Source organism: Heteronotia binoei, chromosome 9 (assembly GCF_032191835.1).
Source record: "Heteronotia binoei isolate CCM8104 ecotype False Entrance Well chromosome 9, APGP_CSIRO_Hbin_v1, whole genome shotgun sequence".
Lineage (NCBI taxonomy): Eukaryota > Metazoa > Chordata > Lepidosauria > Squamata > Gekkonidae > Heteronotia > Heteronotia binoei.
The window spans coordinates 25,907,432-25,919,479 of NC_083231.1; the positions used below are offsets into that span (position 1 = coordinate 25,907,432).

The 12,048-nt window shown below is 42.4% G+C and overlaps 1 protein-coding gene across 5 annotated transcripts in view; it reads left to right on the forward strand.

Moving 5' to 3' along the window:
• The window catches only part of ATP8A1 (ATPase phospholipid transporting 8A1), a 124,697-nt gene that overhangs the window by 44,194 nt on the left and 68,455 nt on the right, over window positions 1–12,048 (forward strand). For 3 of the 5 annotated variants that reach the window (XM_060246320.1, XM_060246323.1, XM_060246324.1), the window contains 3 exons: window positions 2,620–2,693; window positions 3,929–3,998; window positions 9,612–9,739. In XM_060246320.1, the coding sequence (XP_060102303.1) occupies window positions 2,620–2,693; window positions 3,929–3,998; window positions 9,612–9,739 (272 nt within the window). The remainder of the gene's footprint in view (window positions 1–2,619; window positions 2,694–3,928; window positions 3,999–9,611; window positions 9,740–12,048) is intronic. The other 2 variants (XM_060246321.1, XM_060246322.1) reach the window with 1 other exon arrangement.

The window sequence follows — 12,048 nt, forward strand, 5'->3', positions numbered from 1 at the left end:
AAAATTTCTACCCAAAGACTATCCAAATGGGTAGTTAGTGCCATCAGGTTGTGTTACGAACTGGCTAAACAGCCTCTTCCCGAAGGCCTCAAGGCCCACTCTACTAGAGCGGTCTCCACGTCTTCGGCTTTTCTACAGGGCGTCTCCTTAGAGGACATCTGTGCAGCTGCATCGTGGTCCTCTCCTTCCACGTTCGTCTCCCATTACGCTTTGGACGTTCGTGCGAGACGAGACGCCTCTTTCGGCCAAGCAGTTCTCCGATCCATCTTCCACTGAAGTATGGTGAGTGTTTTCGCTTCTGCCTCTATGTCTTGGAACATGATCTGTTTTCTTATGTGACTAACTTTCTTCTTTTACCAGCACCCTCCTCCAGGTTACTCAGCTGGCTAGTCACCCATGTGTGGGACTGCACAGAGACCACGAAGAAGATAAACAGGTTGCTTACCTGTAACTGATGATCTTCGAGTGGTCATCTGTGCAGTCACACACGCCCACCCAGCCTTCCCCGCTGCTGGCTTCCTGTGATTGTTATTTAACTCTGTACTGTGTTAGGTCAGCGGCGGCTGGAAGAAACTGAGTGGAATGGGCGCTCCCCCCCCGCTCCAGGCATGCGCGGTCGCTGCCTGCTCCCCAGGGCGGGAGGGGAGCGCGCCAAAAGCGCTATAGGCGAGCTATTGGAACTCCGAGGAATGGATTCATTGCCTGCGGCAAAGACCCATGTGTGTGACTGCACAGATGACCACTCGAAGATCATCAGTTACAGGTAAGCAACCTGTTTTTTTGAAGTCAGGATATTTTAGGAAGCACACAAGTCTTTCCATCTTAGTTACTCTGTTAGCAAAATATATAATATGCTGCAGCACACACATACTGCTCCTGTGCAAACAGGCTTTTCTGTTCTATTCAACAGTTGATAAAACTTCACATATTCCTCTGTTTGTACACATGAGATTCCCCCATTGCTGATGTGAAAGGAATGCCTTTCAAGCAAGTAGGAGCTTCTTGCATGCATTAGAGTTCCAGGAAGAGGTTGCTAGATCAGGGGAAACGGCTAATTCCACTCTTATCTGCAACATGCTTTCTGTGAATGTGTTATGGAGAACAGCTTTGGAGAGAACTAGAACATTATAATGCAGTGAAACAGAACATTGATCTGCTTACCCACCCAGTCCTTAACTATATGTTAGGCTGAATAGCTGTTAGACACTGTGGGTGCAGTCCTTTCTGAAATGCTAAGTCCTGGGGTCCTCTCCCCATTTGCATCATGTTATGCTTGCAGTAAGTGGTATCTGGTTTTGCTGGATTGGCATATATTCTGTACTTTAAGCACAGAAACATTTGCTTGGAATACCAAACCACTGCAACATTAAAATCTGGAATTCTTAATCAGATTACTCCTTATATTTGAATTACAAGGACATCTGTACAGATATCCAGGGGCCTTAAAAGCGGCAAAAAACATGGCAGGAGAGGGTCTCTACCACTGTTGGAGACTCCAGTTTACAGACTCCTGTTTCTCCTTTTCTGACCAAGGTGATGGTTTACACATGAATATCTCTGGCAGCAGAGAGCAGTACACAAGAGAAATGAGTGTGCAGGCATTAAATGTCAGCTGTAAGAAGCAGTGCACAGATGCTAGCCCCTAGCTAGGAGGGGCTGGAATTGTGGGTAATTGAAGGAAAGCAAGTAGCCCACAACACACTCCTGTTCAGACTTGGTCTTCAGAAAGTGAGGAGCAGAAAATTAGGCAGCATGCAGACAATAATCCATAATTTGTAAACCTTTATTTGATTAAACTCTGGTTTAGTGTGGTGCCTGAATGTAGGCTATTTGACAAACTGAGGGTGCTACGCTGGGATTCTAAACCATTGTTTGTACCTGGTTTGTACGAAGAGTGCTTTTTGTCACAGTTTTTTAATAGAGAAGCCCCCACTTTGTTCAGTAGGAGCATCTAGGTTTGCCATCCTCCAACTGTGACAGGGAGAGCTCCTGGAATTAGAATTGATCTCCAGATAAGAAATTAGTTCCCTTGGAGAAAATGGATGTTCTGGAGGGTGCATTCTGTAACATGATATACTGCTGTGGTTTCTCTCCTTTCCAAATCTTGCCCATCATATGTTCCATCCTCATAAGTATCTGCCACACAAGGAGGAGACATAAAGCCAATAGAAACACAACTGCTCTAGTTGCAGCACCTTTTTGAACAGGAGAACTAGACTCTGAGAACCCACATTAAAGAAACGCACACATACACAGAGAAAATTATTTATCGGTTCCATTAGAATTCTGCCATTGAATGGGCTTTTGAATATGACTTCTCGTTTTGCTGTTCATAACTTGAAATTTAATAATTTAATCTGCTTACATTTGAATTATTTTTCAGAGGTATTTTCCCTTAAAATTTGTGTCTAAAGCATGAATAATATTTAAATTCTGATATGTAACTTTTTTTTTCTCTGACCTAATTTAAATGGATTTTGGAAAAAAAGTCATCAAGCATTTATTAACATGTATAGGCATTTTCAACATTTAATCTTTTTGTTTTTGTCTCTACTTGATTCCCCCCTCCCCCCGTTTCTCGTTGTTCTGTTATAATAATTCTAAAACTGGGATATGTAGGTGGCAGTAGGGGAAATAGTGAGAGTGACCAATGGGGAGCATCTCCCGGCTGATCTCATCTGTCTGTCATCAAGGTTAGAATGAACCAGTTCTTCAATAACTGTGTTGGGGGGTCCTCATATACCAAGTCAGAAGATACAAAGAAAAGGTTCCGCCATCATACCTTTTGCAGAGTCTTAACTGAATTTTTTTAAAAAATACCAGAGTAAAGTGGTAGTGCAAGAGAGTTTCTTTTGACCTACACTGGAAGCAATAAAGAGTTGCATAGACTGTTTAAAGCATATAAATCTGAACAGGTTCAAGTGCTCCAAATTTGTTTTTTCTTGTTTTTATGTGATGCATTTTACGCTACCTGAAAATAAACTGTTTCTTTAAATATAACGCTATTTTAGATTTTTAATTGACATATGGTAAAGAACCTCTTGCTTTCAGTAACTTATATTACACTCAAAATGTTATAAATTGGCATAGCTTTAAAGCTAGCAGAGGACCCTCAGCACAGAGTTACACATTCTGTACTGCATGCAATTAATAAATAGTTGAAAGTTTTTCTCATAGAAATACTGCATGATACTGGAATACATGCTTTGCAGTTATAAAATTGTCTGTACCATTTTTGCTTCTAAGCTGTTTTTAGCCAAAGGCTTTAATTTGAGTACTGAGTGCCACCACTATCTTCAATGGTTTATGTAATGTAGCATGCTTTCATTCTGATGTTTCTGCTGCTTTTGTGTATTTTTAGAGTCTTAATTTATTGTATGCTGGTTAAAGCAAGTGAAGCATGTCCAAATTAAAATAGAACTAACTGGCAACAGGGCAAACATTCTGTTTTCTAAGAAGTATTCAGTCATTCACATAAAAAAATGGCAAACAAAAGAAATTTTCATTGTTAAGCAGTTTGTGTAAGACATTTGAGAAAACCATTAATGGTACCTGAAATACCCATTTTTACTTGTGCAAGTTTTACTTAGGTAGTTATTTCTTACGTACTTCATGTTACAAAGAATTAAATACATGGTTTTATTATTTCGCATTATGTGATGCTATGTTGTTAGATAATTTTATATGACTATCATTCTTTTCAAAGAACATTCTGTTTGATTACTTACCAAGTACAACTGTGAAAGCAGTATGAAAAAGCGCTTGCCTTTTTATATATATTTTGTAATGTAAAATATCAATTTGGCTGTAATTTTCTGCAGATGTGAATGTCTTTTCATATCAGTTTTCTTTGAGGAAGCATTGATGTTGCACTTCAATGGATGCATATGTAATTATCTTACAAAAATAATCTTTTCTTTTCTACAAGTGAACCCCAAGCTATGTGCTACATTGAAACATCAAACTTAGATGGTGAAACTAATCTAAAAATTCGACAGGTAAGAAATAAGCTAATCATTGCTAAATAGATTTATCTTAGTGTAAAAAAGTTGCCTCTGTGTTTCACAGAGTGAATGGCATTGCATAAAAGGCAGGATTATGTGCCTGAATGCAAGTGTCAGAAATCATCAGAAAATGGGAGGAGTTATATGCTACTAATATCATAAACATATGTTCAGCTTTTGACTTTCACAGTGCTAGTCTCCAGTCTGGGGGATAGAAGCACTGATTCCATACACCCCCTTCAACTGTTGTTTCTCCAAACAATTGCTTGACACTGTGAAAACTGAGAGTACTCACCATCAGATAGGGCAGATCCCTATGAACTTCAGTGTATGCACTTCCAGCAGTTGCACACAGATATAGCTGAGTGGGGTTGTGTGTACAACGTCTGTTTCACGTCCTCTTGTTTTCTTCCTTCAAGTTGGTTAAAACATGAGCCAAGTTGATTTAATTTAACTCTATTTTAAGATCATCTACTAGTTGTTGACAGGAAAGAGATTTATAATGCAAACACGATTTTGAGAGCCAGTTTGATGTAGTGGTTAAGAGTGGTGGACTTTAATCTAGAGAACTGAGTTTGATCCCTCAGTCCTCCACATGAAGCCAGTTGGGGTGACCTTGGGTCAGTCACAGATCTTCTTCGTGGTCTCTGTGCAGTCCCACACATGGGTTTTCCCGTCAGGACGAACCCTACCTCGGAGATTTTAAAAGCTAGCCTAGGCGTTATTTTTGGCGCGCACTCCCTCTCGCTCTGGGGAGCAGGCATCCACTGCGCATGCCTGTAGCGCGAGGGAGGCGCCCCACCCACTCAGTTTCTTTCCAACCGCCGCCCGGGATAGTCTTACCTCGCTGCAAGATCCACCTCACTGCGGTACATCTTCCTGGCGTACAGAATGTTCAAGCGGACAGGCTGAGCAGATATCCCATCAACGACCACGAGTGGTCACTCCACAGGTCATACCTTCTGCCAGTATTCCGGAAATTCGGAACTCCCTCAATAGATGCGTTTGCTGCACCCGACAATGCGCAATGTGCTATCTTTTTTATGAGAGGTCCGCCCTCACAACAGTCTGCGGGGGATGCCTTCATACAGACATGGACCGGTCCACTACACTTCCTCTTCCCTCCTTTCCCGCTGATAACACGGTGCATACAGAAACTTCAACTGGACAACACAGATTGCATTCTAGTGACGCCATGGTGGCCACGCCAGCCGTGGTTCACAACCCTCCTCTCTCTGTCAAAAAACACTTACCATCACTTCCCTCTGGCCCACAACCTCCTGTCCCAGCAGAACGGCAGGGTCCTCCATCACGACCCGAACAGGCTTCGCTTAACGGCTTGGAGGATATGTTCTCAGACTTTCCTGAAGGAGTGAGACACGTCCTCCTGAATGCAAGGAAACCATCAACAAGAAAGTCATACTCCATGAAATGGAAAAGGTTTTCCATCTACGCTACCAAGCATAACTTCAGACCCTCCTCGGCTTCCATACCTCAAATCTTGGCATATACACTGCATTTGTCAGAAAAGGGCCTCACGTACTCCTCTCTAAAGGTGCACCTTGCAGCAATCTCAGCTTTTCACCCACATGTACAGGGTCGAACTGTCTTCTCACACCCTGCTGCGAAATCCTTCTTAAAAGGAATCTTACATTTGCACCCACCATTACGGCAAATGTACCCTAACTGGAGTTTGTCACTAGTGCTCAGCCAACTAGTAAAACCCCCTTTCGAACCTATGGCTACAATACCACTTCACCTCCTTTCATGGAAAACGGCACTATTAGTCGCACTCACCTCTGCTAAGAGAGCAAGTGACATTTGTGCGTTCAGAGCAGACCCACCTTACACCATCTTTCACCACGATAAGGTGGTGTTACGGCCAGATCCCGCTTTCTTACCCAAGGTGGTTTCCGCATTTCATTTGCAAAGAGTCACTACCTTACCTGCTTTTTTCCAACGGCCCGCAGACAAGGGCCAAGAAGCTCTACACTGTCTAGATGTGAGAAGAGCACTCGCTTACTATATAGATAGAACTGCATCGTTCCGTACGGACTCAAGACTTTTTGTCGCCTACGGCCGCCTTCATAAAGGAAAAAAGATATCTACACAGAGACTGTCAAAATGGTTGGTTGCTGCTATAGAACTGTGCTACAGACTCGCAAAGCAACCAGTCCCATCTGCCATACGAGCTCATTCTACGAGAGCTTTGTCAACGTCATCTGCCCTTGCCAGGGGTGTATCCATGGAGGACATTTGCGCTGCTGCCGCTTGGTCCTCCCCTTCGACCTTCGCCATGCACTACGCTTTGGACGTCCGTGCTAGGCGAGATGCATCCTTCGGACAGGCAGTACTCCGCTCCATCTTTGACTAAGGAGCCGGTCCCAGCCCGGTGAGTACTTGCTTACCGTATAGCCTGTTATGTGCTGACTGTGTTGCACTAACCTTTGCATTATTCTTTTCTCCAACTCTAGTGCCAGCACCCACCACCTTGCAGGTCAGCTTATCAGTCACCCATGTGTGGGACTGCACAGAGACCACGAAGAAGATAAACAGGTTACTCACCTGTAATTGATGATCTTCGAGTGGTCATCTGTGCAGTCACACACGCCCGCCCAGCCTACCCCGCTGCTGGCTACTCGTCTTTTATAACCGCTCACCTACTATGTCAGCGGCGGGGAAAGAAACTGAGTGGGTGGGGCGCCTCCCTCGCGCTACAGGCATGCGCAGTGGATGCCTGCTCCCCAGAGCGAGAGGGAGTGCGCGCCAAAAATAACGCCTAGGCTAGCTTTTAAAATCTCCGAGGTAGGGTTCGTCCTGACGGGAAAACCCATGTGTGTGACTGCACAGATGACCACTCGAAGATCATCAATTACAGGTGAGTAACCTGTTTTTCTTTCAGAACTCTCTCAGCCCCACCTACATTGCAGGATGTCTGTTGTGGGGAGAGAGAGGGAAGGTGATTATAAGCCGCTCTGAGACTCCTTTGAGTAGTGAAGAGCAGAATATAAAAACCAGCTCTTCTTCTTTTCATAACCTATGCCATACTCCTTTTACAAAGCGACATGCATCTTGCTTCTCTATTAGTTATAAAAGATGAACACATATTCTTTTGCTTGTATTTTGGAGTTTTCTCCAGAAAGCTAACTATCATTGAGGCAGCAGTGTGTTGTGTGCTTTGGTGGATGGGAGGTGGGGAGGACATTGAGCAGTTGCTCAATGGGTCTGATGTAGATATAAATAATAAATGTACAACTATAATTTTTTTTAATTACCAGAGTACCTGTAAGCATATAGGCTTGGTCTCCATGCTCATGTTGAACCTTAGCCAAGTCTTACATATCTGGAGCATGGAGATGGGCTTGCTGGGCAGGCACAACACAAAGCAGTGTTCAGGCTTTCAAGCTGAAAGATAAATACGTCCCTATGTTAAGAGTTCACTTCAAGTTGCACTCTAGTGTTTCAAGAAACAAGGCATAGCCTTTTTCCGTGCTATGTTGGAACCACCAGCCAACCCCAGGCCTTGCCCACTTTCCTGGAAAATGGGGCAAGTGCCACAATGGAGAACAGAAGAGTCACGGAAGGCATGTTGAAGAGTGGCATGTTACTCCATAGTCACTGAGTGAGCACCACTGTATCACGCGATCTGCTTGAGGGGCATAACTGTTATACAAGAACCAGCATTTTTGGCTCTAAACCACCATATCCCAGGTGGTACTTGTTTGGCCACATGGCTGCTGCTATTGGGGAAGTTAATCATGGAAGGACCCCTGAGCTCAATTTTTTTTTTTAATGAGCAAACGTTTCAGTGTGCTTTTTTCCCTAAAAAGTAGATGTGAGCTCTTCACCCTGATTTGAATAAGGACTGTGGAGGAAGGGGGGGATTAAATCTCCCCCCACCACACACTTTCAATTTGATTTTAGTGGGGGACATTTTAAAAATAGTAACATCGAGACCAATGCATGGAGATCTGGAATCGTGAGGGCAGTGTGCAGACACAAGGATGAAAGAAAAAAAGTGATCACTGCTTTCTTCCCTTTTGCCAAGAGCCTTAAGTAGAAATGACAGTTTGTGCTGGGGAGATGTGTGCCTGGTAGCTTGCAATTTAGACACTAATTCTCCCCTCCCACCTCTAGGATTCTTTGAGCCAGAAGGGCTGACCTATTTACAGTATAAAGAATTGTTTGGTTTGGTTAATTGGGATCAAATCCAAGTAATTCCCCTCCCCCAATGACTAAGCTTATAGAAGGGACAGAAACCTCTCTTCATTCTGGAAGCTGGGGCCAGAGTGGATTAGGGTCACTATTAATTTCACTCAGATGTTGCAAAAATAGATCTTCAGATCAGTGTTCAGAATATTTGAACATGGTTCAAAGGCAAATAGTTTAGTAAAATTCTCTGGTTAACAGGTTTTGTTCTTTCTTTATATTGATCTTGCTTCATTCTTCATACAAGTTTCCTCCTCTGACATGTGCTGTCCATGATGCATGTATATTCTATATTACCTTCTATTTTGCATTCAGCTTTGTGGAAATGTAATGTAGCTCATACTATCTCAGAAATTTAGAAGAAGAGAAGAGATTGGATTTATATCTCGCCCTTTACTACCTGAAGGACTCTCAGAGCTGCTTACAATCTCTTTTCCCTTTCCCCTCCCCACAACAGATACCCTGTGAGGTAGGTGGAGCTGAGAGAGTTCTCCCAGAACTTCTCTTGAACAGAACAGCTCTGTGAAAACTTGTGACTGACTCAAGGGCACATCAGCAGGTGCATGTGGAAGAGTGGGAAATCAAACCCGATTCTCCCAGATAAGAGTCCACATGCACTTAACCACTATACCACACACTTAACCACTACACCAAACTGGCATTTCTAGATTGCAATGAAGAACTAAAATGGGAACATTACTGACCACTGCAGATTCAGTCATGAGAGTTAATATGTGAAAGCATTTAATTAGTAAAAGTGATAGCACTGGAGGAGATTTGCGATAAAGTGAAGGAAGAGTTGGTTATATTGGTCCTGAAAGTGACTAAAGTTGGATTCAGTCTGACTGGAGAGAGTATAGAAAGTTTTACTTAAACAACAGGTAATAGATCAGAGTTTGAGCAAGATCCATGCCTATTCTCAAAGGATAAAGCAGAAAAAGCAGTAGAACCTAAAAATTCTACAATATTTTGTGTTAAGATAGGAAGTTATCTGAAAAGGCAAAACCACCTAAGGTATAGGAGGTCTAGAAACACATCTGCCAACTTTTAAAAAGCAGAACTGGGTTTCTGAAACAGGTTGAAGCAGCAGTGCTGGGTAATGATATACTTAATCCTTTCTCTCACATTCTCAATCCAAAATATGAACACACACAGTGAAGGTGCTATTGGCCCTGTGGCAGGAGTGTACCTTTCAGTTTTTTAAAAAGAACAGTCAGGAAATCTGATCATGGACCAGTAATGTAATTTATGACTTGCCCATGAAAAAGATGGAACTTGGAAGAAGACACTGACCCAAGAAAAAGGTATAGAAAATGATAAATTAGGCAACATTGTCACTGTTCGTGATGTTTACCATGTTAGTTTTTGTTACGGTATTATATACAATTTTGTCTGCAGGGTTTGGCATTAACCTCGGATATAAAGGACACTGACAGCTTGGCGAAACTTTCAGGCAGAATTGAATGTGAAGGTCCTAATAGACATCTCTATGATTTCGTTGGAAATATCAGACTGGATGGGCATAGGTATGTAAACATCTGAATTAAGAACTCTATCTTATTCATGGTTAGGCTTTTAAAAACAGTAGCAAAGTAAGTTTTGATAGTGGAATTCCAGTTCACACAGGAAGAAAACATTATGCTATAATAGGTCATCTATACTTTTTACAGAAAAGGTGTTTGACTTTGCAAGGTTTATAGAACAGGCGAACCTAGTTACCATATGCAAACAGATTCTAGAGTCAGATCACTCCAGTAATTGACTGTTCAGGTTCCTTTGTGCTTTTCAGCTAATCCTGAATAGGGATGCTAGAAAGCATCACTGAGGATGTCCTGACTCAAATGCCAGCATTATGATTTTGAAGCAGACCTAATATACACAGAAAAAAAGATACAAATTCAGTCTTAGAAAAATTCTGATCTTAAGTACTAGCTGAAACCCAGAGAGAGTTGAGAAGATATGATCTAATTCAGGGGTGTCGAAATCATTTGTTATGAGGGCCAGATCTGACATAAATGAGACCTTGCCAGGCCATGTCGGGCCGGGTCATGTGCGTACCTATTTAAGATTAGGTAGCAGAGATATAAACTTTTTAAAGGTCACAGACAAACACAACTAAAGATTTTTTAAAAAAAACTTTAAATAAAACATACTTAAAACATTAGCACTTGTTGGTCTTAAAAGTGCCTTGGGATCCAGGGAACTTGGCAAAGGAAGCTGTGGATCTTTCCCTCCCTCCCCAGGGAACCAGGAGGGGGGAGGAGCCTCAACCAATGGAGAAAATCGAGTCTTAGCTCTGTAGCTGTGTGATTGAGCAAGCCTTGCAAAGCAAGTTGAGATGCAGAAGGAAGCAAGAGAGAGGAAGAAGGAAGCAGACAAGAGCCAGTTGCTTGGGGACCTGATAGGAGCCCTCCAGGAGCCTGATTTGGCCCCCAGGCTGCATATTTGCCACCCCTGATCTAATTGCTCCTTGGGTCCAAATCTCTCAAGGCTTAGATCTCTTGGTTGTTGTAGATTTTCCGGGCTGTGTGGCCGTGGTCTTGGCATTGTGAGACCTTAGAATCTCTCTTCAGAGGAGTTGATTTTCTGGTACTCTTATTCCAAAATATAATAAATTACTGAGAGTAGTTTTCTATTAAGGGTGCATAGTAATTTACTTGAACACAAGTTGTTGTTTGCTTGTGAGAGCACAAATCCTTTCAGAATTCTAAATCACTTGCTGAATTTCAACTGATTTGTTTATCTCAATTTTTTCAGTGAATGTGCTGGGCTATATTGGCTTCTGGGGTAGTAACATCTATGGCTCTGATTTGTATTATGATGTAGACCTGTTTTTTAAATATTTTCTCCACCCTTTCATCAAAACTTCCCTGTCAATCAGGGTACGTCTTTGTTTTAAGAAATTGTTATGTTTCTCCAGTTTTGGGATCAGGTTTGTGAGAAGATAAGCAGAATTATATTGCTTGCTATAAATGTATTCCTTGTCTTCATTGACAATAATGGGTTAAAGGAAATATTTCATAAAGTTCTTTTCTCTGTGTGCAGGGGTAAAATCAGTTTGGAGATACTGGGAAAAACTCTGGATTGAGATGTCCCCCCCCCCCCCACAAGCCCTCCCACTCACACACACTAAATCTCATATTGGAAATTCTTCATTCTTTATTTTAAATAATCCAATGACCCAGAAGTCTTGGACAACATAAGACCAATATGGCCCTCAGATTCCACCTTCATATTGAAACCACTGCAGCCAAAAATTTTGCCACAGCCAACATTAGTATCAGCTGGCAAAAGAACACCTGGTAAGCAGAAGACACACAAAATGAAGAAGAAGATATTGGATTTATATCCCGCCCTCCACTCCGAAGAGTCTCAGAGCGGCTCACAATCTCCTTTACCTTCCTCCCCCACAACAGACACCCTGTGAGGTGGGTGGGGCTGAGAGAGCTCTCACAGCAGCTGCCCTTTCAAGGACAACCTCTGCCAGAGCTATGGCTGACCCAAGGCCATTCCAGCAGGTGCAAGTGGAGGAGTGGGGAATCAAACCCGGTTCTCCCAGATAAGAGTCCGCACACTTAACCACTACACCAAACTGGCAGCACCAAATGCAATCATTTGCTGAGTCCAGAAATCTCTTAGAGGGGCCACCAGCATGCAAAGATTTAATTCAGTTGCTATTGGTACTAAAGAGTTAATTCAAATGTTTTAGTACTAAATGGCATCTCTTTGTCATCTTTATTAATTAAGATCCCTCTGTATTGCTGATTTTTATTTTTTGCAATAAAAGTTGGTCTTGTTGGAGCGTATCATTTATCAGCTCAAATGATCTGTTTAC